The 22,904-nt window shown below is 53.2% G+C and overlaps 1 protein-coding gene across 11 annotated transcripts in view; it reads right to left on the reverse strand.

Annotated features, from left to right (window-relative positions):
- The window catches only part of CAMK2G (calcium/calmodulin dependent protein kinase II gamma), a 56,148-nt gene extending 35,594 nt beyond the window's left edge, over positions 1 to 20,554 (reverse strand). For all 11 annotated transcript variants that reach the window (XM_082640105.1, XM_082640111.1, XM_082640104.1 and 8 more), the window contains exons 1-3: positions 20,374 to 20,554; positions 18,919 to 19,013; positions 7,615 to 7,674 (exon numbers count right to left, since the gene is read on the reverse strand). In XM_082640105.1, the coding sequence (XP_082496231.1) occupies positions 7,615 to 7,674; positions 18,919 to 19,013; positions 20,374 to 20,438 (220 nt within the window). In that variant the 5' untranslated portion in view covers positions 20,439 to 20,554. The remainder of the gene's footprint in view (positions 1 to 7,614; positions 7,675 to 18,918; positions 19,014 to 20,373) is intronic.
- Between the last annotated feature and the right edge of the window lie 2,350 nt (positions 20,555 to 22,904).

Here is a 22,904-nt window from a genome sequence, read left to right on the forward strand (position 1 = left end):
GCCCCAGTCCAAGGCAACATGGCCACAAAGCAGAGACGACCAGACCCGAGGTCCAGCGCTCTGGTCGCCACCTCAGACTGCCTACAATGTAGGCGAGAGACAGAAGCTTTGTGGCTAAGAAGTAAGACAGGACGGAGAAAAGCAAGAACCTTCTTCCCAGAGGGGCTGGTCCCAGAGAAGGTAGTCCTGGGATACGACACGTGAGGGTGCAACGCAAAGCGAGCAGCACCGAGGGACACAGACTGCAGGGGGACAGAGAACGACAAGATGGGAGAGCCTGAGAGCCTGGGGTAAATGGGAACAGAAGAATTAGAGGGAGGGGAAGAAGTGGGAAAGGCAGAGCCCAGCAGGGAGGCGCGTGGAGGGAGGATGACGGATGGTGAGCACGGGAGGCAACACACAGATTCAGGCGACGACAACAATAACCATTTATTAAGTGCTCACTACGTGCCAGGCCTTGTGTTAGGCTCTTTGCGTACATTACTTATGCGACAAGCATTTATTGAGTGACTACTGTGTGTTGGACCCTGTGGTAGATGGCGGGATTTAGGAAGGACATAGAACTGGCCTTCAAGGAGTTTATTATTCCTGATGACCACCCTGAGATAAGTATTACTCCCATTCCACAGATGAGGACACTGGACGCTCAGGGACATACAGTATCTTGCCAAAGGCCAAAGATGTAGTGGGTCCAAATGTGAACCCAGCTCTTTCTGACTCCAAAGACTGGTCCACATCACTGTTTCCTATAAGAAACGTGGAGTAGCCCACACACTCAGGCAACAAAGCAACGGAGCCCGGAGAGAAAACACTCACGAATGTGCCTACAAGAGCATCAAAGACAGCTCCGAGATGCTACTGCATGGAGCTGCAGTAAAGGCTGCAAGAAAAGGTTGGCGAGCAGAATCCCTTCCCACTCCCCACCTCCAGAGCTCGTGGGCAAAAGCTCAACCTAATGTCTTCTGAGGTCTCCTCTTCAAGCCTGTGCCCACAAAGCCACCTCGGGGTTAAATGCCAACCCCTGAGCATCATTCTAATGCAAACACAACTTTGTTTTGGCCAACCGTCCTAGCTGCGCCTGTCCCTTCCCTCACCTGCACTCTCTTGATGGGGAGCCTATATGTTCCAAAGGGCTTCTTCTGTTTGACCTTCACTCCATCCCTCAGCAGTTCCAGGAGCACCTTGCAGAGCACTTCAGGAACGGCCTGACACCAAACCAACCAGTGAAGTTCTCGGATACAAAGAACTCACAGTGTCTCTTCCATGTCCGGCCCCAACCAGCTCAAATGACAACTACCGTTTCCAATGTGAGAGCGTTTCATCAGGGCTGAGGCACTTTCCTACATACCCTTCCCACCAAAGCAAGATCAGCCGAATGTAAAATACAGGCACTCGGCCCTCACTAGAGCCCTGTGGTTTTCCTCACTTGACAAATGAGGACTCAGGCCTGCCAGGGCTAGAACCAGGGCCTGACAATTGTTTATGCTTCATATTGCCAACCTTATTAGATCTGATCTGGTTACTCACCCCCAAATTCCCCCAGAACTCAGTATTTCTGCAATTTACCAATGGGATCAAATCAAAGGCAGGTGGTACTTCTAAAACCCCTCCTCCTTAAATGATTCCCTCCTACACTCGGGCACATAAGCTCATACTTCTCTAGGCCCGTGGGGGACAGAAGGAAGGAGCTATAGCCAGACTCCTGCCTCCCTCCCACCCTAACTGAGCCAGGCACGCTCAAGCGAGCTCCCCCAAAGCCCTGCCACCCTCCCTCCTCACTTGTGGGTCTCTGGCAGGAGTTGGTGTCTCATGCTGAGTCCTGCTGCAGCTGCTGCTCCCTTGCTTCCAAGAGGACTTTCCATTTAATTAAAAATTTGCTACGAAAAAGCATTAAAGTGTGTAATACAAATAATCCCCTGGAAATCAGCTGTCCCAGAAGCTAAAGACCAGCTTCATTAGGGAGGTGACTAACAGCAGCAGGATGATGCACTAACAGGGCAGCAGGTACAATGCTAAAGCCACTCCCAGGGGAGTCCTGCCACCTGGCCCTGCCTCCCCAGGATCCCTGCCCCCAGACCCACCCCCCGAACCCAGCACAGCAGGGCTGAGAACAGGGCAAAAAGGGCAGGTACCCATGCCTCTGCCCAGACAGGAAGTCACTGGAACTTGCCCTTCTCCAGGAAGGCCACACACGGAGCCCAGGTGGGAGGAAGCTGGGAGGGGAATCAGAAGAGCAGAGCAGCAAAGTCAGACTCATCCTTCCGAGCCACCCAACCCAGAGAATGGCTGTGATGTGTGTCTCAGAGCATGGCACCACCAAGACGAGGAGGGACAGGCATGGAAGGCTCCATCGCTGAGCGAGACTGCTTTTTGTTTCCATTTGTAAAGAAAATTAACATGGGACTGAGAACAAGACGAGAAACTTGAATGCACCACTCTAACCGCCAACCTAGCAGATTCTTGATAATAATGATCCCAATTGCAATACCTAACTCTTAGTTGATCTGTTTCAATGTGCTCGGCATCGTGCCAAGTGCTTTTACACGTGTTATTTGACTGAACCCTTGCATTAGCTCTATCGGGTAGGTACTTCTATCACCTCCATCTAACAGGACAGGAAACGGTGGCTCCAAACGAAACTCACCCAAAGTTATATTGAGAAGCAGAGCTGAGACTTGAGGACAAAGCAAACTGACAGTAATATCCCTGATTTTGTGGAACTGCCTGCCAGGGAGTCACTTTCTCCATCCTCTTAGGCAAAGGAGCTCCAACCTGTCCCCACTAGCCCTGGCCATTCTGATTCACTCAGCAGTGTCCATTCGGCACCTCCCTGAAGCAGGCGTGACTGTACATGCCACGGACGCAGCTGTGAACAAGGGAAACCCAGCTCTGCCACCGTGCAGCCTCTGGGGGATCGGGGAAGATGGGCTTTAAAGAAGCACTTACACAAATGCATAACCAAGCAGTACTGTGCTGAGGGCTGTCAGGGAGAAGTAAAGGATGCTATGGATGCATGGGGAAAAAAAACAGTCCAACACCCAGGCCATTCCACAGTCATGAGAGGGTACGAAGGCCAAGGAGGACCAGACCAACTCTAGACAGGAAGATCTGGAAAAGGAGTATGAAGCATTTACTGCATTACAGTGATAAGCCTAATTATTATTATTATTATTTTTTTGTGGTACGCAGGCCTCTCACTGCTGTGGCCTCCCCCGCCGCAGAGCACAGGCTCCGGATGCGCAGGCTCAGCGGCCATGGCTCACGGGCCCAGCCGCTCCGCGGCATGTGGGATCTTCCCGGACCGGGGCACGAACCCGCGTCCCCTGCATCGGCAGGCGGACTCTCAACCGCTGCGCCACCAGGGAAGCCCCAAGCCTAATTATTGTTCTTTACAAACTGTGGAAGGAAGAACAGGCCAAAAAAAAAAACCACTCGATGTCTCATACCTTCAAGTACTGACAAAGCCACAACCCAAATTTTGTGGCTGTTTCCAATTTTTTAGAAACCACCAACAGTATGCCACATTTTAACTAACAAACTTTGGTCAAAAAAGCACTGACCAAGTATCACTGTTCATGTCCATGGAAATAACACAGTGGGAAGGAGGTCCTGTCATCCCATGGGCTGGTGAGTGATGAACGCTGTCCTCCAGAAGCAGGTGGGCAGGGATTTGGGAGCTGCTCAGTTGTGATCCAATGTTTCCTTTTCTTTCTTTACAACTGCTTTTGCTACACTTACTATTAGCTGTATGGGCCCTGGGCCCAAGGTAAAACGCAGCCAGGCTTGAATAACTTGCGAACTGAGTTGGGTCTGGGAGTCTAGGAGGGGTCACTTCCGGGAGCTGGAATCTCCATTTTCATCATTTCCATTTATTTCCTAGGCCTCCTTTGCTTGCAGAACCTTCTCAAAACAACTCCACGAAGAGGCACAGATGACGAAACGGAGGCACAGGTGGGTGAAACCATGTGCCGGAGGTCACAGCTAAGCAGCAAATCCCAGATTCAAACCTAGAGGACTTGACTCTAAAGCCACAGACCTTTGTTTCTCCACGTGCAGCCCATGGATCAGCAGCGTGAGCATCGCCAGGAGATGTGAGGAAGCTCAGGTCCACCCCAGACCTACTGAACCAGAATCTGAATTTTCACACAATCCCTAAGCGATTCACGAGCACATGAAAGTTTGAGAAGTGCTGCTCTAAACCACAATGCTAGACTGTGATGAAACTGCTGGGGCAGCTCAGCACGAAGGAAGACAGAGTCTATTCATTAGAGGAATTTAGAGCAGGGAGCAAGCAGAGCACAGGTAGAAGACACTTCACTCAGACTTTAGATGATTAGCACTACTGTCGTTTCCTCCTCTCAACTCCACGCCTCTGGCCACTCTCCCAAGGCTGTTTTAGGTCCTGCAGGATGCCTCAGAACCAACAGGCTTCAAAAAAAAAAATAGACTTTACCTTTTAGAGCGATTTTGGGTTCATAGCAAAACTGAGAGTAAAGTACAGAGAGCTCCCACCTACCCCCTGTCCCCACACACGCACAGTGTCCCCCAACATCAACATTCCCCAGGGGAGCAGTGCGTTTGCTACAGCTGATGAGCCTACATTGACACATCATTATCGCCCAGAGTCCATGGTTTACATTAGGGTTCACTCTTCCAACAGGCTTTCAACTCCTGGGGCAGAACATCTATCAGGGAAAAAAACTGGGGGTGCCTGGCTCCTCGTACCAAATACCCTTATGAATTCAAGTGCCTAAGAGTCTGATAATAACCAGAGGTGGACCATATGCTCTCTGCTCTCAGCTTCCTCAGTTCTGCACCACTCCTGGGCTGGTCCACTTGTATCCCTGAGGGACGGAGTTAGAGGCTACAGCCAAAAGGGCCACAGCTCTGAAGGACGGAGCAGCGGAGAGAGGAGATGAACACTGAATTAAGGGGACAAAACTGCCTCCTCTTCTGCCACAAGCCAGGTCAGGCTCCATGGCAACCCCGCCTCCTGGACCTACAGCTCCCCCACATCTCCAGGAGTCCTGGTTCCCACTGGACGCCAGATAGCCTGGCTAGCCCACTCTGCCAGGACACGGTCCTGACTCACCCTTCCCTCCCCCTGCCCTTGACCCCAAAATAGGGCCTCAGACCAACATGCCCAGGATCTGGGAGCAGTCGTGAAACGGAAGCACAGTCCTAGGCGATCAGATGCTGACAAAGGGAGTGTGCCTTGCCTGGCCTTCCCTGGGTCCTGCTCCCTCCCGAACAGAGCAGATGGCTGGGGTAGATGGTCACTCCATCTGCCTTAATTCTGAGCTGGGGGCAGGTGGTTAAAAAGCAAAAAAAGCGGGATTGGGGGGTGCTACCAAACCAAGTAAAGTCTAAAAGGTCAAAAAGTATATATCTAATTTAAAAGAAAACATAAAACGAAGGCTCGGGCATTATTCAGCTAGAATCCCAGTTTTGTACTTGCCGGTTGATTCTCGATTGTCTTCATCCTACCCTAACCCTGCTGTGGTCAACCATGCCCGTGTCGCAGGTAACGCAGACATGGTTCTGCCTCCTGCATCATCTACCCCACCCCTTGTTCTCCTCCCTCCAGGAGGACAATCCATCATTGCTCTACAAGTTGGTCACCTGGGACATAAGGAAAGGAAGTTACTGTCCGCCGACCCTGAGACCCGGGACTGGAACACCAAAATGCTTTTGTGCTCGTGGATGGCTTTAGCCACCCACATTCTTTTTTCCTCCTGCTCTGGAACTGCTAGGTCAGAGGTCACAAGCTCACAAAGCCTAGAGGGACCAGGTAGGCAGTACAAACGTGAGATAACAGCAAAAACCGTGGCCAGCGGGCTAAAGGGGCAGCCACTGCCCAGCCCCAGCTGATTCCGGCCACATATGGATGTGGGCTCAGCGGAGCCAAATCTTCTGATTTGAAAGATTGGGAAATAAAATTTTTTTCAAAGTGTGAAATCTCGTTTTAAAATACTGGCGAGGGCTTCCCTGGTGGCGCAGTGGTTGAGAGTCCGCCTGCCGATGCAGGGGACATGGGTTCGAGCCCCGGTCTGGGAAGATCCCACATGCCGCGGAGCGGCTGGGCCCGTGAGCCATGGCCGCTGAGCCTGCGCATCCGGAGCCTGTGCTCCGCAACGGGAGAGGCCACAGCAGTGAGAGGCCCGCGTACCGCAAAAATAAAATAAAATAAAATAAAATAAAATAAAATAAAATACTGGCGAACAATAAAAATATTTTTAAACCACTGAGCCGGCCAAACAAAACACGCCTGAGTTTGTGACTGCTGTTTTAGTTGCTCCTCTCATCATTTCTCTTCTACCTAAGGCAACACTTTGGTCCCCACCGTCCTGTTTGCAGGTGAGGGTCTAACTTCAGAGAGCTCCGGTAGTTCCAAACCCAGGACTTGTGGGCTGAGAGGTGCTGGCTCCGTGGAAGACTGCATCAGGCAGAGCTGAGCACCAGCTATGCCAATCTGCTTCGGGTGTAATCCAAGCTGCTGATTGCCATCTATAAAGCCCTGCATGGCTGCAGTTCTGGTTACCTCACAGCTTCTCTCCCCTTGGGCTAGAGTACGACCTCACTCTCCTACGTCAGAGCTCCCAGTGAGCATTCCAGCCCGAGATCTGGGAAGCCGGAGGCTGAGTAGCTCTGGAGGAAGCATTGAGCTTCGGCAAGTCGCCTTACAGCCCCAGCTGCAAACCCAGCGGAGTAGGAGGCCTCCAGGGCACTGTGGGAGCCCCGCTATTGGGGCCGTGCCTGAGGAGCGCGGAAAACGTGTTGTCCTTTGTGATGATCACAGCTTTCAGGGAAACCTAGGAGATGCTCCCTGCCCTGCCTCAAGTCAAGCCCGGGGCTTCTGCTCAGACACTGCAGCCAGCCCAGTTTCTGTTCCCTCTGCAAGAAGCACCGAATTGGGGCCAGCATTTCTGGCAAAGACTACTTCAGCTGAACAATGTAAAACGGAGCCAGAGTGGGTTGTGGCAGGCAAACCTCCGCGGCTTTAGAACAACCAACAATGTGCTCCTGTCCCCCACGTCAGGGTGGGAGCAGGGAGAAATCCTCTTATTTTTCTCCTTCTCCATCCAAGTGGCTCCTGCCATCCCATCTCCAGAGAAGCCAGGCGGGTGGGCAGCTTGCTTTCCCGGCTCCGGGGAATACAAACGGGAGCGCCATGGAAACGCCCAGAGTGTGCACGACACCGCAACAGGAACAAAACTTTTTCAAGTCCAGAAACAAAATCCGGACCCTTTTATGACGGCCATGGAAGGCCCCTGGTGAGGGATGCTGGCAGGCTACTAGCCCGGAGCCTCACACGCCGAGGACCTGGACCTCAGCCCAAAGACGGAAGGAGAGGGGAAGAAAGCGAGTCTGAAACATATTCTGATACCTCACTCCCAGCCCTGAGATGGCACCACAGGGATGGAGACACTCAGGTCTCTGAACTAGAACACCCCAGAATGCTGAGCAATGTATGGCTGCTATCCTGCTTGGGCAAAAAAAGACACCAGGCAAAGGCCCAGGGACAGAAGTGGTTCCCTACACAAAAACAGTGGATTTCTGTTCTCTCCAACTTCCAAAAAATGCCCAAGAAATGCTCTATATAAGGGCACTTACCAATGTTTGGATGCTTCAAAAGTCGGCATATCCGGGCCTCACGTTCTAGTTTCTGGTGATCTAAGAGCAGAAGAGAGAAAACAAAAGCCATCAAACATCCATTCTAGGGCTTCCCTGGTGGCACAGTGGTTGAGAGTCCGCCTGCCGATGCAGGGGACACGGGTTCGTGCCCCGGTCCAGGAAGATCCCACATGCCATGGAGCGGCTGGGCCCGTGAGCCATGGACGCTGAGCCTGCGCGTCCGGAGCCTGTGCTCCGCAACGGGAGAGGCCACAGCAGTGAGAGGCCCGCATACAGAAAAAAAAAAAAAAAAAAAAAGGAAACATCCATTCTATTTGTGGCCACCTGGCTATTCATATGCTTTCAATTCTTAGGCACCAACTATGCCCTTTTTACAATTTGCTGAATTAATACAGCAGGTCACGGCAATTCTGGAGACAGGTATTAATGACAACCTTTTCCTGATGAAGTGCCTCAGGAAAGCTTCCCAAGTTAGTGAGTGGCACAGCCAGGATATGAATCCAGGTCTTTAACTAACACTGTAGTGCTCCTTCCACCACAGGGATGTCACTGGGCCAGTGTGTCCGGAATCTCTTCCTTGTTGGAAATGCTAATGATAATGGCTAGGTTTTATTGAACACCTACTACAAGACCAGATATTGCGTTAGGAGTGCTGCATATATTCTCTAATACAGTCTTCATGGCAACCCTGAAACATAATGATGCTGACAATGAAGATGGTGATGATTTGAAAAAAATAATAATACTAGCTAACATTTATTGAGAGCTTACTTCCACACCAGGCAGATACATATTTTAACTTAGTCTCAGAACAATGCTATGAGGTTGGTCGTATTATGATGCCTGTTTTGCAGAAATCCTGCTTCTCCCCAGGATCCTCTTGGCTGTCCGCTCTTGGGAGCTCTGACCTCTTGGCACTCAGGCTCTGGGGTTACTCTGCTTTGGTGAAACGACCAGAATCCAAGAGCCCACAAATCTAAGCAAGCTGTGTCGGTCAGTTCCTTCCCCAGGAAGGCAGAGCTCCAGGAAGTAGAAACAGAGGCTGCTACTACTCAAAGCAAGGTGGCCTAGAAGCTCTATCCCCCGATCTCTACTTGCTGGAATCCTGCCAAAGTCACCTGCTTCACAGAGTCTTCCCTGTTCCTCCTGGTAGTCTGTGACTTGTCTCCCCATGACCCACCCCCGTCTCCCACAGCACCTCTTATAATTGTCACATCACACATTAAATCACACATTAAATCTTTTGGTCACAAGCTCTTCAACGGGTGGGACCTCTCTGCGTGATGCTTCCTAGAGTTCCTTCCATATCAGAGGCTTAATAATGGTTTGTCAATAACATTGACAGTAGTAGTAAAAACTATTATTTACGAAGCATTTACTATATGCCAGGCAGAGGCACGGATTTTCTTATTTCATCCTCACAGAAACCCCGTGAAGTGGAGGATCTGATTAGCTCCATTACATTGTAAAGGAGGAAACTGAGGCTTAAAAGGTTCAAGTAACCTGGCCAAGGTCCCACAGACAGGTGGATACAGGTGGTCCGAGCCTAGAGCCCTCTTTCTCATTGCTATGACGTGATGACAAGATAAAGAAAAGTGAGAGGATTAAGTAAAGACTCCAGGCTTTGGGGGGCATAGTCCAGTTCACCTCAACTTCTCCAGATCCAGGCAGGTACCTTCCCATCCATAGCTGTCAAGCAATTCCCGCCTCCCTTGGTAGGGGCTTCTGCCCATCCCACCTCTACCTAAATAGCAAAGAGCCTCTGAAAAGCCTCCCATGACCCTCACAACTATCTTACCAGGCAGGTGCATTGATTATCCCATTTCACAGATGATAAAACAGGCCCAGAGAAGTTAAATAACTTGCCCGAGATCCTACAGCAGGAAAGGGATAGAACTGTGATTTCAAGCCCAGGCCTGCCTGAGATGATGTACGGATTATAGATGAGAAGGAATTCATATTTACTGTTTCACCAACCACCCTCAGCTTTGTCCTAAACTTTCCCTCTAGGGACAGCTCTGCTTTGTGGAAGAAGGACGTGGGGACAGGCAGAGATTAGTTCCTGCTGCCCAGCTAATCCATCCCAGCTGTCCAAAGATCTGGGTCAGGCCTTCCTTCCCATCCTCGAGTTCAGTATGACCACTGACCAGGATGCAGCCAGGAGAACTCCAGGTAACCCCACATTGCCTGGGATCCCTCAGGGCCAAGGACCTTCAGAAGGTAGGCAGTTGAGGAAGCAGCACTAGCCCTGCCTGGTGGCAGGGGGGCTTGCTTCTTCCAGATCTGGCCAGAGGATGTCAGGGCGACCCCACCTTCCTCCCCATCCCTGGACGTGGGATGGCAGTACCAAGCCAGTCACCCTAAAGCTGAAGACCCACCAGCCCTCTCTCTGACCACTCACCTAACACCCTCCAACCCACAACTCTCGGGCTTGGCTGCCCGGGCAGGTGCAGGAGAACAGTATCTTGTGATGCGGAGGTGGCTGCTGAGGAGAAGGCCCAGAAGATTAATGTTTATCTCCTCCCTTAAGACTCTTACTGGCTAATGGTTACAGTTCCACAACAGCAACAGCACTAAAAATACGGGTGCTCTGGCACCTATATTATCAGTGACTCAGAGTAAGAAGAGAAGAGACACAGATTCACACTTCCAGCTCCTTGAAGGAGCTGCCCAGGGTCCAGAGGGTCCTAGATAGTCACTTAGTTCGACACTAACTCCAAGGAGCTGAGCCCCATGTTCTGCCCAAGGCCTGTGTCTCCTCTGAACCTCGGGCTGCGTCTTGGTCTTTGCTCTGATCCTTAGTCATGGAGTCTGGCCATTAACACATCAGCTTAGGAGTCAGAGAGCCCCAGACTGAGTCTCAGGGCCGCCATGTTGGGTGAGTTATTAAACCCATCTGAGCCTCATTCATTCACTCAGAAATATTACTGAGGCCTACTATGTGACAGGCACTGTTCCAGACGCTGGGGATATGGCAGTGAACAAAAGAGACAACAATCCCCACTCTCACTGAGCTGATATCCTAGAGGAGCTGGTGGGGGGGGCGGGGGACAGACAGTAACAACTGGATGGTACGTTAGATGTCGTGGTTAAGTGGGATGGAGAAAAATAAAGTAGGGAAGCGGGAGAGTGGACACTTAAAATAGGTGGTCAGGGAACACCTCAGCAAGGAGGTGACGTTTGATTAGAACCCGAAGGAGGTGAGAGAGTGAGCCAGGCACACAGCTTGGGAAAAAGTTTCCTCACTTCTAAAATGGAGGCAGCGATACCCGTGGATTAAATGATGTATTTGGGTAAACGCTCAGCACAGTGCCTGGCACACAGGGAGAGCCTCCTTTCCAAGGGCCCAGTGATAAGATGGATGAGACCTCCTAGGCTGGGCTTGTGCCCATGGCCATCACCAGAGACACGAGAGAGTTGGGCCCACTCTCCCTCAGCCTGGGCAGTCCACGGCACAGCAACTGAGCCCCCCGACCTGGCTCCATCACAGCCTCCTGTTTGGGGGTGGCCCACCTGTGTCTAGAGCCTACAGAGGAAGGTTAACAACAGGGGCTCATCAGACAGAGGACAGCCCAGGAAATGCCGCTGCCCATGAGATCCCTGGTCTTCCTCGGCCTCAGCCTTGCTGGCTGTGGTGCCCTGCCATCCCGAAGCTCTGCTCAATGAGCCGTGTGGTTTCTGCTTACCACGCTCTCCCTGACTCCTTACTCCTCGCACAGCCAGCCAGCACCCCACCTCTCCAGCTGTTGTCTCTTGTCCCTTTCCCCCCTCACTTCCGGTCCTGTTGTCCCTTCCAGGGCTGCTCCATGTCTGGGAAAAAGCAAAGGGCTCCACCCTAGCAGCAGTTGTGTTTGAGGAACAAGTAAGGTTTGCAGAGCATCTTTTCCAGATGCAACGTCTGTCCTGTAAACTCGCATCCCCAGCCCCAAAAGGGGTAAGGCCACTGAACTGGCCTGGTCCACAGTGGTAGGTCCAAGTCCTGGCTTGGCATCCCAAGGTGATAACACATCAGCCGGTGCTCTTGTCACAAAGGCAGCCTTCTCCCTTGAGACCCCCCTCCTTCCAGTGACCACTGAGCTTGCCATTCCTAGGGAACAGCCCAGGCCTTCCAAGGCTGACCCTCTTCCCACCCACCTTTCAACTGGGCTCATCCCCACCCCCTCACATGGCCCAGCCCCCCCTTCCTGTTTGACAACGGCCACTTCCCGCTTTTGCACAGGGCCACTTCCTGCCTGCCTGTGCGCTACTGCCATGGAGAGACCCACCCCTGCCGGCCTTCAGCCCAGCTCCAACCATAGCCCTCTGCAAGGATTTCCCCTCAAGAGCAGAGGTGGCAACAGGAGCAGAAAGCAGAAGCGGCCGTTACCAAGATCCCGCTTCAGGCTTTCCTAACAGCCCACCCAGGGCAGAGCCAGGCCCTGGAACACAAGGATCCCTGGAGGCCTCACCTCTCCCGCTTTCTGCCCAAGCGCTTCAAGACTTGGTTCAGGGCACCACAAAGGCCGAATACCCTTGACAAGAAGGGCAGCAAGGAGTGACCAGATGCAGAAAAGAGGAAGCAGACAGTGAGGAGACGGTGCGTGGCAAAGGCGGGGGCAGAGCCCTAGAAACACGTCTCCCTTAGGACCCCAGGGGAGATGCCCACTCCAAATTCACTTTCCTTCCCCAACAGGATCGGGGCCCAGGGAGGGCCGTCCAGATTCTCCACAGCCCTGCAGAGACACGCTGGCTGATTTAGTGACATTTCTCTAAAACCACGAACGCCAGCACCAGCTTCAACTAAGACCCTACTGCCATCTAAACATACAACCCACTGTAAGTGGGAAAGGACACAGAGCCCTGCTCTGGCTATGGGGACTCTCCCCAAGTTCCAACCTCAATGACACCCTTGACTTTTCAAAGGGTATTTCAAAGGTCTGTGCCTGTGGCCCCAACATGGATTAGGAAAAGCTTCCCAGAGCCTATCGAGTTCAGATGTTCAATGTGGGTCTCTCCTCTTGTTGCTCTTCCAAGTGCCCCCCTCCAGGCCCCCCGGAGATATCGCTCCGAGGAGTATAAACAAGGGCAGCATAGGGATTTGGTGTCATAATCCACATTCCCCAGCTGCTTATAAACAGCCCCTGGCCTTGGGCACTGACTAGTGGGAATCCCAAGCCACAGTCTCATTGACCTTACCCTGACATTGTGATGCCACATCCCTTCCTCTTTGAATCTCACTCTAAAGGTGCAAAGTCCCCAGTTAAGAGCAAAGTCCGTGTATCATGTAAGAGCAGGGGCCACAGCTTCTAACTCCTTCACACCCATACACCCGGGGACTAGCTGAGGGCTGTGAATACAGTGAGATGGAGCCTGAAATGTGCCCATGTGAACCCCTGGGGCTCTGTCCTTTAACCTGGTGTCCCCCCGCTTCTCTTCAGTCCTAACTCGAGCAGTTTTAACTGGGTGACACAAAGACCTGAGCCCTACTTTGGTCTCTGAATATTAAGACAAGAGAAGCTTTAACTAAGGAGGAAAAGGAGGGAGGCATCAAGAAGTGCCCCGTAGTGAAAGTCTCCCAGACCAGCTTGGACAGGGAAAATCCCCATGGGGTCACTAGCAAGCCCCAAGAAGGCAAGGCTCTGCCTCTGGACACTCTCGAGGGCCAGAACAGGGTCAGCTGCCGAGTACTCCATGCCCCTGGCAGGACTCTGGGTGCCTGCAGCCTTTGCCCACTGTTTTGGTGACATTTCCTTCATGGTAACCAGCCCCAAGTAAAACATCCCAGGAAGCAGCCCCTAAAAATAGCTCCTCCCAGGGCAGCAGCAAGCAGGGGGGAGGGGAAAGAGAGGGAGGAGAAAAGAGGGGAGCAGATGGGAAGCTGCTGCTGCTGCTAGAGTCCAGGAAGTAGAGGTGGTGTTGGGGGGAAGTGGCTGGAAATATCCCCATCATAGAGCGGTCTCTACCCACAGAGGTGGTTACAGATGACAGCAAGACCTAGCAGAAAGGAGGGATTTGCTCCACTGGGCTTAGAGCTCTGGGCCTAGATGGAGAGGTATGGGGGTGATATATCAGGATTTATCACAGGAACAAAATATCCAGAATATGTATTTTAAAGGGAAGAGTCAAAGGGTAAGTGAAGTCCATACTGCTTAAGGATGCTGGGATCTGAGCACTGGCAAAATCACTGGCATGCCTACATATCAAAACAAACCAATCTTTTGTGTCTTGGTTTCCCCACTGGCTGTGGGACAGAGCTGGCTGGCCAGGGGCAGAAGACAAAGGGCCTCTGCCGAGAGGCCCTCAGAAGGTGCAAAGTGCCCATTTCTTCCTGTCACCACCCTTTTGGCACCCATGGGATCAGGCCCATGTCAGCCCGCCAAGGCTGTCCAGAGAGCAGCAAGCACAGAGATGGGGCAGAAGCCTGTCACGCCCATTCCTCCCCTTCCCCGTCTCCAGCCTCAGCAGAGAATGGGGTCAGCCACTCACCTCTAGGGTTTCAGCACAGCCTCAAAGCTTGGAGCACAGCTCCTAACAAGGGACCAGAGCAAGCAGCAGGAAGAAGCAAGCAGCAGGGCTTCCCCTACTGCCACCTTGGATGGGGGGCCACCTTCCAACCTCCATCTCCACCCTATGATGCCAGCACCCCAAGTCACTCTGGGAAGGGGTGGGAGGGCAGGGAGGCAGGCCAGTGTTGTGCGAGCTAAGTCACACAGCTCAAAGCATGACTGTGTGATGAAACTGGCCCTTAGCACAAAGAAGGGGCCTCCAGGCTGCTTCCTCATCTACCCAGGGGGAAGGGTCAGAGGAGCTCCTTCACTTATATACAGGATGCCCATCTCTCTGTCAACAGAAATTGGTCTGTTTTCTCCTCAGGAGGAAAGCACGGTTTTGGATCTAATATCTAATCTCCTTAAATGCTTCCTAAAATCCCAGAGTCCCCGCGTTCCCATGCTGCATAGATTTCTCTTTCTTCTGCCCCGCCCTCATTGCTGTATCACCCTCCTCTCTCTTCATCCTTAACAGGAAAGTCTCACTTGGAAATACCACAGGGGACACAAATGTCATGGGGGCTACTCGGGCCAACACTAAGGGGTGGAGACTTTGAGCTGGCACCACCCAGGGGGATCCTATTTCACTCCTCAGGGCCAGCTGGACCCAGAAAGGAACAGCCTTTGCCCTTCTGGTGGCCAACATGCCACAACTCCAGCCACTCAGCTTGCCACAGCCTTGGACACGAACCGACACCCCAATCTGGGGGCTCAGAAGCAGGCCTCTAATCACAGAACAGCCCATGTACACAGATGGCCACATACCGGCCAAGACACCACCTGGAGAAGGCTGGGCTAAGGTGTGTCTGGTAAATCTCAGAGAGCATGGCAACAGCAACTGTCACAGCTGTCGCTGATTTTAGACAGCATTTCTTAAAAGTGTGGCTCAGGGTCTACCTGCATGAAATTCACTAAGGCACTTGTTAAAAATGTAGATTCTGAGGCTATGCCCCAGACCTCCTGAAGCAGAATCTCTGTGGATAGAGCCCAGGAATGTGCATTTTTAACCAGTCTTCAAGGTGATCCTCTTGTACACTAAAATTGAAAATTGCTGCTTAGAGGAAGTCCCAACATTGCCCTATAAGGCCATTTATGACACGGAAGGAAGATGATAAGCTGCACTGTCTTCCTATATCTCCCACCTGCTTTATTCTCCAAGCACAGGTCTTTAACCTCATCTGTCCTCCCCTACAGCCGTGTCAGGTCTACAGCCTGGCTCCATGGATGAGAAAGGGGGAACCCAAGCCAGCACCAGGGTACAAGGGATCCAGCAACTTGGCTATGAGTTTCCTGAGCGCCAAAGCCAAAAGGCAACCAGGCTGGTTACACAGTCCATTCACTCAACAAGTATAGGAGGCTCAATATGTATCAGGCACTTTGCTGTATCAATATGTATCCGGCCCCGCCCACACCAAAGTAAAAGAAACAGATATGGCTCCTACCTTTACCCTCCCAGGTCCTGAGGAAGGGGAAAGCTTTTGCTTACATTTAGCTTCAATAGAAATTTCTTCACATGGGGTATACAGATTAAATAAATAAATAAACAAAGCAAGTGCTGTAACAGATTTCATAATATTGTTACCAATAGCACCTCTTAGTAAGGCTAAGTATCCCATCATAGTGAAAGCAATTGGAATTCAGATAAATGGTCCAAATAGAGAAGTTTCTTATGACATGAACTGCTCCAAAGATAAATCCTAAACTATGTAGAGAAAAGAAAGGACCATTTGCCCTCCAACTGTAGCAACATGGGAAATGCTTTGGATATAAGCAAGAGAGTGGGATATAAAATGTTATGCTCCATGAGGTGAAAATCTATATGCATATGAATAAAGATAAGAAGAGAATATGAAGATTTAAAAATAAAAAAAGACATAAGGGCTCAGGCTTCTGGGGGAGGGGGTGCTCTTAAATCCTAAAATAACGACTTATCATTGCCATCACCTGGCCCACTAGCTCTGCATCCAAGCCTATTTTAAATGCCTCCTGCAGCCTAGCTGAGAGCTAAGCTTGGAACCACTGGCTCCCTTAAGAGCCCCAACTCTACACCTACTGCTGTTCCAAAGCAAATGGAGTGACGTTATGTGACTTCAAGTGACTCTACGTAGACAGGCCCGCAGACAACAACAGCGCTCAAGGCTCAGCCACGTGAACTCCCTACCTTGTCGCACAGCCACCACACCACCGTGGGCCCCCGAGGCCACCATGACAAGAAACAACACAGCAAAAGAAGGATTCCCATCCAGAGCTGACCCCCCAGAAGACCAGGTGATCTCTCCCCATGCCTCCTGGGCCACCTTATCATGGATGCCAAGGAGTACCAGCCCGAGACGCTCTTTTTCACTTGGCAGCACAGAGGATCACAAACAAGAAAGATAACAGGCAGAGAGACTCAGCAAACACAGCAAGCTCCTTCAGACCCTCGTGGATGACCCTGGTGGGCCCACCACATTCCCAGACACAGAAATCCAACACCTGTGGAGCCCCAGACAGACAGACAGCGATGAGTGAAACCCAGCCCCAGCCGCTGCACCTTTATAAAATATACAGCGTAAACTGAGAGGCTGCAGGGAAGCCACGGCCTTCACTCCCTAACCCCACGGGCACCAGCCTAGTGGGCACTGGCCCAACCCTCCCCAGGAGCTCACACCCCCCACGCCCACACCTACAGCACAGCCCCTGGATGGCTCCCTCCATCTCCAAGACAACACCCTCCCACTCTCAACCTCCAAACAGTATGGGCACTTACATATTCCTGAACTCTCTTGTTGGCATCTGTGCCTATCAGCCAGGACCAGGCCTCTGTCCCAGAGTTAACCTGGCACACAGGCCACGCAGCAGAGCCCCAGTTTTGGCATAACCATCTTGAGAGAGGGGGAGTTGCTGCCTAAAGCATATGATCTTACACAGAATCTTCTTGAGAGGAGAAAAAAAATCAAAGAGAAATGAAACCTCATCCCATTTGGGCAGGGAAAGAAAGATATCAGCTGGGAAAGATGGGACAAGGTTGAAAGAAGGTGAGGACTGGAAAGGGACATGATCACATCGGTTAGGGAAGTTCAGGTGGGTAGGGAAGGAGTAGAAAATGGTGGCCCAAGGCAGGCAGCTCCACAAAGTCACCACACCAGCTATCCTCATCCCAGAGTTCAGCTCCCAGCTGTCTCTCTCTCTCCCTCCCTCACCCCTGGGTCAGAGGACAGTGGTGCGATGAGGAAAGCAAAGCACTGCATCATTAACTGGAGATACCAGACACCAGCCCCATTTCTGATGCACCAGGGCTATGCTGTGTGGGCACGGGGAGGTATCCATTCTCAAACCGTCATCCCTGCCTGCGCCCTGCATCCTTGGCCAGAGGATGTCTGCCAAAGAGTCCAGCCCACCGCATTGTCCCGCCTCCCCATGGAAGGAGGGCATCTGACTGCCCACATATCTCTATGGCAACCATCGCCTCCGACTCAAGGTACCCAGAGAGAAAGAAAACAAACAAATAAGTCAACTTAATAGCCAATGTAGAGGAACAGCAAGAGACAGGGGCTGGGAGGGAGACAGCAAGACAATCCCTGCTTGTGGGGATGGAGAGAGGCCCTCCCAGCCAGGAGGCAGACACAGCCCTGCTAAACAGGTCCCAGAATAATTGACATGACAGAAGCCCACTGTCATTTTATAGCTTCTCCAATGCTTAGGGACATCTATTACATCTCTTACCCCAGAGACGCCCAGGTCATTACTAGCCATGGCCCACATCTTCTCCAGGGCATCTGTCCTGGCTCCTAATATATTTATCGCATCCTATTGCCTAGTCTTAACTCCTTTCTATGAGTCTCATAACCTTTGTCTTGGTGCTATACCCTGCAGCTCTCGATGACCTGACCCATCTACATACCTCCATACTCACCACACCTGTTCACAGAGCACTTCACACATTGTTGGGTCTATACCTATCAGATGAGGTGAGTTTGGCAAGCACCCAATACAAGGTGCAGGGAGTGTAGGTTCAAGGTGTGAGAGACAGGGCCTGACCCTCCTGGCCTCAGGTACTTGGAAGGATCTCACAAGTTAGGCCCTCAGGCCAGGGCCTTCACAGTTCTCAGATCCCGAGGCCAAGCTGCTTCCACTCCAACCAGGCCATTGATATTTCCAGACCATGAGGCATCAGCCTCCACCCAGGACAGACTGCATCTGCTGTTGCTGCACCACCAACTTTGTAATTTGATCAAAAAAGCAATCAAGTTCATCTGGCAGGATTTGTTCCCGAGAAGCCCTCGCCAGTAGCAGCCTCCCCTGATGTTTACAGATTCCCTTCCCTTGGGAGTCTGTTCTGCCGCCTGCTGGGCAGGGGGAGGCTGGATTTGTCAGAGCTGTTCACTTACTGCATTTTCATCTTAAGTCCCCACTGGGGCACAGGGATTCGGACAGGCCTGGAGTGGTTACCACTGCCCCAAACACAGACTCCAAATGACCCAAATGAAGAGCTAGCCACCCACCACTCCCCATATCCTCCACCTCCATAAAAACCAAACTCCCTTGAGCCTTCACAGACTACTCCTCCCAGCAGCAACCTACATCTCTTACACCTTCATTCTTTTCTACCTGTTCCCCACACAATTCCTTGCCTGGTTTCAAAGTTCACCCACCCTGAAATCCCAACACTTCTCCAAGTGCTAAAACGCACAATCCCCAACTCCTGGAGCATCTTCAGAAGAATCCATAGCCCTTGGAGGCTCCCTTGGGAGAGACCAAGATGGGGAATACTCACCCCGGGCAGATAATTTCTTGGTATTGATGATTTTTGCTGCATACTCCTGCGTGGAGGTTTTCTTCACACACCTGCGGACCACAGAGAAAGCACCCCTGGAGGGAGAAGGGGGAAAGAACTGGGAAACGGAGCAAACACACTTCAGGTCTGAGGACAGTGATGCTCCCAGCACTAGACCTTTAGTCAAAATCACACACACACACACACCAGCATAGTACCCATCACCATCCAACATGGGGCAGAAGGATGTGGCCTCTGCAGGACACTCAACAGATGTGGGTGGAGGACCACCCTACTCCCACACCCACATCTAGTTCTGGGCAAACCAACAGCCCTAACCTCAGGCTGTGCGTCAGGCTGGTGGCAGATGCTTAAAACACACACCTGCTGCATCTCACGGACAGCCCTGCAGTCCTGGCCTAGAGGACCCGGAGAAGGCAAGAGACCCTGCCCTTTTCTCAGCAGGAATAGTTGGGGGTAGGAGGAGAGATTAGAAAGAGGGTATAATCCCCTGAGAGAGAAATCTCCCTCAACCATGGGGGAAGGTGAGGAAAGTGAGGCTCAAATCCCCCTCACCCGGCTTCATCCCACTGCATCCTGCCTCAAATGACAGCAGGGAAAGAGGATCCAGTTGTGGGTCTCAGACATCAACAGCTCCCCTTCCCCATGATATTTCCCTCTACGTCCGCGCGCCCCCCACCCCCCGCCCAGTCCCCCACGGGAGCTTCCACTCTCCAGCTCTGGAAACATCTAGGGGGGCGGGCAGGGCGGGGGCTGCAGTGGCCGGGCTCGCCGCCGCGGGTGGGGGTGGGGGGGCTGGGGCTGCTGCAGCGGCCTGCTCAGTGCGGAGGGGAGGGGGATGCTGCGGCTGCGGCGCGCGGCTCCCGGGACCGCTGCAGGGATCGGGGGAGGGGACGGGGGTGCTGCAGCACTGCCCAGCAGTGGGGCTGGGTTCCTGGAAGCTGCACTAGCCGGGGGCGGGGCCGGGTACCAAACATCCCCCCACACCCGGGCACCGCAGCGGGGTTGGAGCTACAGGGCCGGGGAGGGTCCTGAGTGCCAGGCGCATGGGACATAGGACGGGATGCTGAATGAGCTCCTGAACTGAGTGGGAAGGGGGCAGCGAGCAGGTGGGGTCGGGATGGGGGGCGCCTGCAGGCTGCAGGAGGGGCGGGGCTGGGGGCGCCCAGGAGCGCTCTAGGGGCTGCAATCCCCGCGGCAGCGCGGGGTGCAGCAGCCCGGGCAGCTGCTGCAGGGCGCGGAGGGCGCTGCGGGGCAGGGAGCTGGGGGCGACGGGGCCCCCGGAGGCGGCTGGCGGGAAAGGCTGGGGGTGGGGCGGGCCGAGGGGGCGCTGGAGCGGCTGGTGCAGGGCCGGGGGGCGGGGCGAGGAGCCGCATAGCGCCCGGGCGGCTGGGGCAGGGTGGGGGGCCCCGGCGGGCGGCGGGCGAGCCGTACTTGCCGAGCTCCTCGAAGAGCTGGTAGTCGTCGGTGAAGCGGGTGCAGGTGGCGGTGGTGGCCATGCTGGCGGGCGGGCGGACGCGGCGGTGCAGCCCGCGCCGACGTCGGTGCACAGTCACCGCCGACCGGCCGAGGGAGCAAGAGGAGGAGACGGGGCTGAGCCCGGCAGCACCGCGAGACTTTACCGGGGAGAGCGAGGGAGGGAGGGACACCCCCGCGCCGCCTGTCCGCCCCGCCCCGCCCCCAGCCCCTCCGGCCCCCCCGGCCCGGCCCCCGGCCCGCCCCCGGGGAGGGGCCTCCCGCCGCCGGCCCCGCCCCACCCAAGGGAGCCGCCTGGGCTGGGTCGAGCACGCGGGGGAGCGAAGGGGAGGTGGGGGGTGGTCTCAGCCCCGGGACGCCAGGAGGGAGCTGAAAGGTTCGCGACCTGTGGGCTTGTCTCAGGGCGGACCCTACAAGTGCTCAGAACGTGCGTGCGAGTGTGTGTGTGTGTGTTGGGAGTGTGTAGGGGTCTGGACCACCGAGTTTTCTGGTGAAGCTCCACACTCGAGTCCGGCGCACACGATGTGGAGAGAGGGCCAAGGTCAAAAAGCCCGTGTCACACTGCACACTCGGGAGACGCCCCCAGTCTGTGCAGAGCCAGCTCTCAGCAGCCTTCCCTCGGGAAGCTGACAGTCTAGACTTGTGTAAGCATCAGGGCCGTTATTAGATAAAACCCTTCAGGCACGGTTTGTTCAGGGAGACCAGGCCAGGGCGAAGGATGCAGGTGGAACTCTGCCTTCCTGCACTCCAACCTTAGAGATGAGAGAATGTTCTCTCTCCGGCCAGCTAAGAAAGGGATGAAATGGGAACCATTTAGAAAAGGCTTTGTGCGGTGTGGGCTAGTAGAGCAAGTGGAAGGAAGAAAAAAATAGCCCCATTTTCTCTCAGGCACCCTTTATTTTATGTTATGGCGCTCATCACATTGTGTAATGATATGTTTACTGGTATGAGAGGCGGTAGAGCAAGAGCATGGCTGTCTTAAGAGTGAGCTCGGGGTCAGACTGCCTGACTTGGATTTCTGGGCAACTCACTGACCAGCTGTGTGACATCCGGCAAGTCACTTAGTTTGTCTGTGCTTCAGTTACCTGATCTGAAAACTGGGAAGAGTAATAGTAACTAACTACCGCACAGAGTTTTGATTATTAAATGGACTAAATCACTTAAAGTACTTAGAACAGTACCTGGTACCTAAGTAGAAGAGTGTTAGCTATCTGTTTAATGTTTGCCTTCCCACTAAATTGTTAACAGGGCAGGGCTTCTGCCTCCTTTGTTCGCTCTTTACTCAGCCCCAGACACTTAGTAAATATTTGTGGAATGAAGGGACTCCTTGGGGCCCTGGCTCCTGTCTCCACTGTTAGAGGATGGTAGGACGGAGGCACACAACTGTCTCGGCGGAGGAGAAACAGGCCGGGCAGGTTCCTGACCTGCCCGGGCAGCTGTACCCCAAGTCAGAGGCCAGCCCCTACTGGGCAGGGCGGAGTTCAGCCAACTGCTGCAGCTCAGTCTTGATTACAGCAGGACGCCCACTGGGAGTTGGGCCTCCATTGTCAGCAGGCTGGCTCGCCCGGAGAAGGCAGCTGAGATGCTGAGAGGCGTCCCAGCCTCCCAGACCACCTCCCTGAGGGGGTGGGTGGAGCAAAGCTCCCAGGGAGGGCTCCTCTCCTTTCCTTAGCCAACAGCCCTTGGAGCTGGTTTGAGAACCAGACTGCCCAGTGGGGGTGATTAAGGGAATAGGAGAGGAAAAGCATTAATAGATTGCCTGGGAGGAGGGCAGAGGGCTGAAGGGAAGGGTTGAGGTGACAGAATATCATGCCCCACCCCTCCTCAGGGCAACAGGAAGTAAGGCGCTGAGGAGTAAGGCCACTTCCTATCTTGAAGCACCGGGGTAAGAGCCTGGTTCCAAGTCCCAGTGTGGGGCAGGGCAATGAGATTGTATACACGTGGATGACAGTAAATCATCCACCTTAAAGGCAGAAGTGACGGCTAGCCTGCACTCTAGTAACAAGGCTTGCATATTAATCATCAGTGTGCCACTCCTGAGCCCTCAAGGCAACTTGGTTCCCGACCTCCAGAGGCTGAAACTTTATATTCATTAATGTAAGGTGGAGTGAGAAGATGGAGAGATGTCAGAACAAGCACAGACCAGGGCTGCCATGGAGGCCCCTAAGGTATCCCAAGGGAAAACAGAAAAACGGGACTACAAACCTGACCTGTTCCCGGCAGAGGGTGAGGGTTCTACTACCTCATTGCTCCCTCCCTCCCTCGCTATTCTCAACAGCCTCCCTGACGTGGCCGTAGTGGCCACTGGAGCCTACAGACACCTTTGTGTGCACACACAAACACACCCCGGCACACACACTCCTTGATCCCCATTGCTGTAGCACCCATACAAGCTCCAGCTACCCCATGGCAATTAGAGTGAAGATACATATAAATAATAACGAGTTTGCCAGCTCCCTGCTCATCAGTATCTATGGCAACCTCATGGG

The sequence above is a fragment of the Mesoplodon mirus genome (genome assembly GCF_964341445.2).
Source record: "Mesoplodon mirus genome assembly, chromosome: 2".
Classification (NCBI taxonomy): Eukaryota; Metazoa; Chordata; class Mammalia; order Artiodactyla; family Ziphiidae; genus Mesoplodon; species Mesoplodon mirus.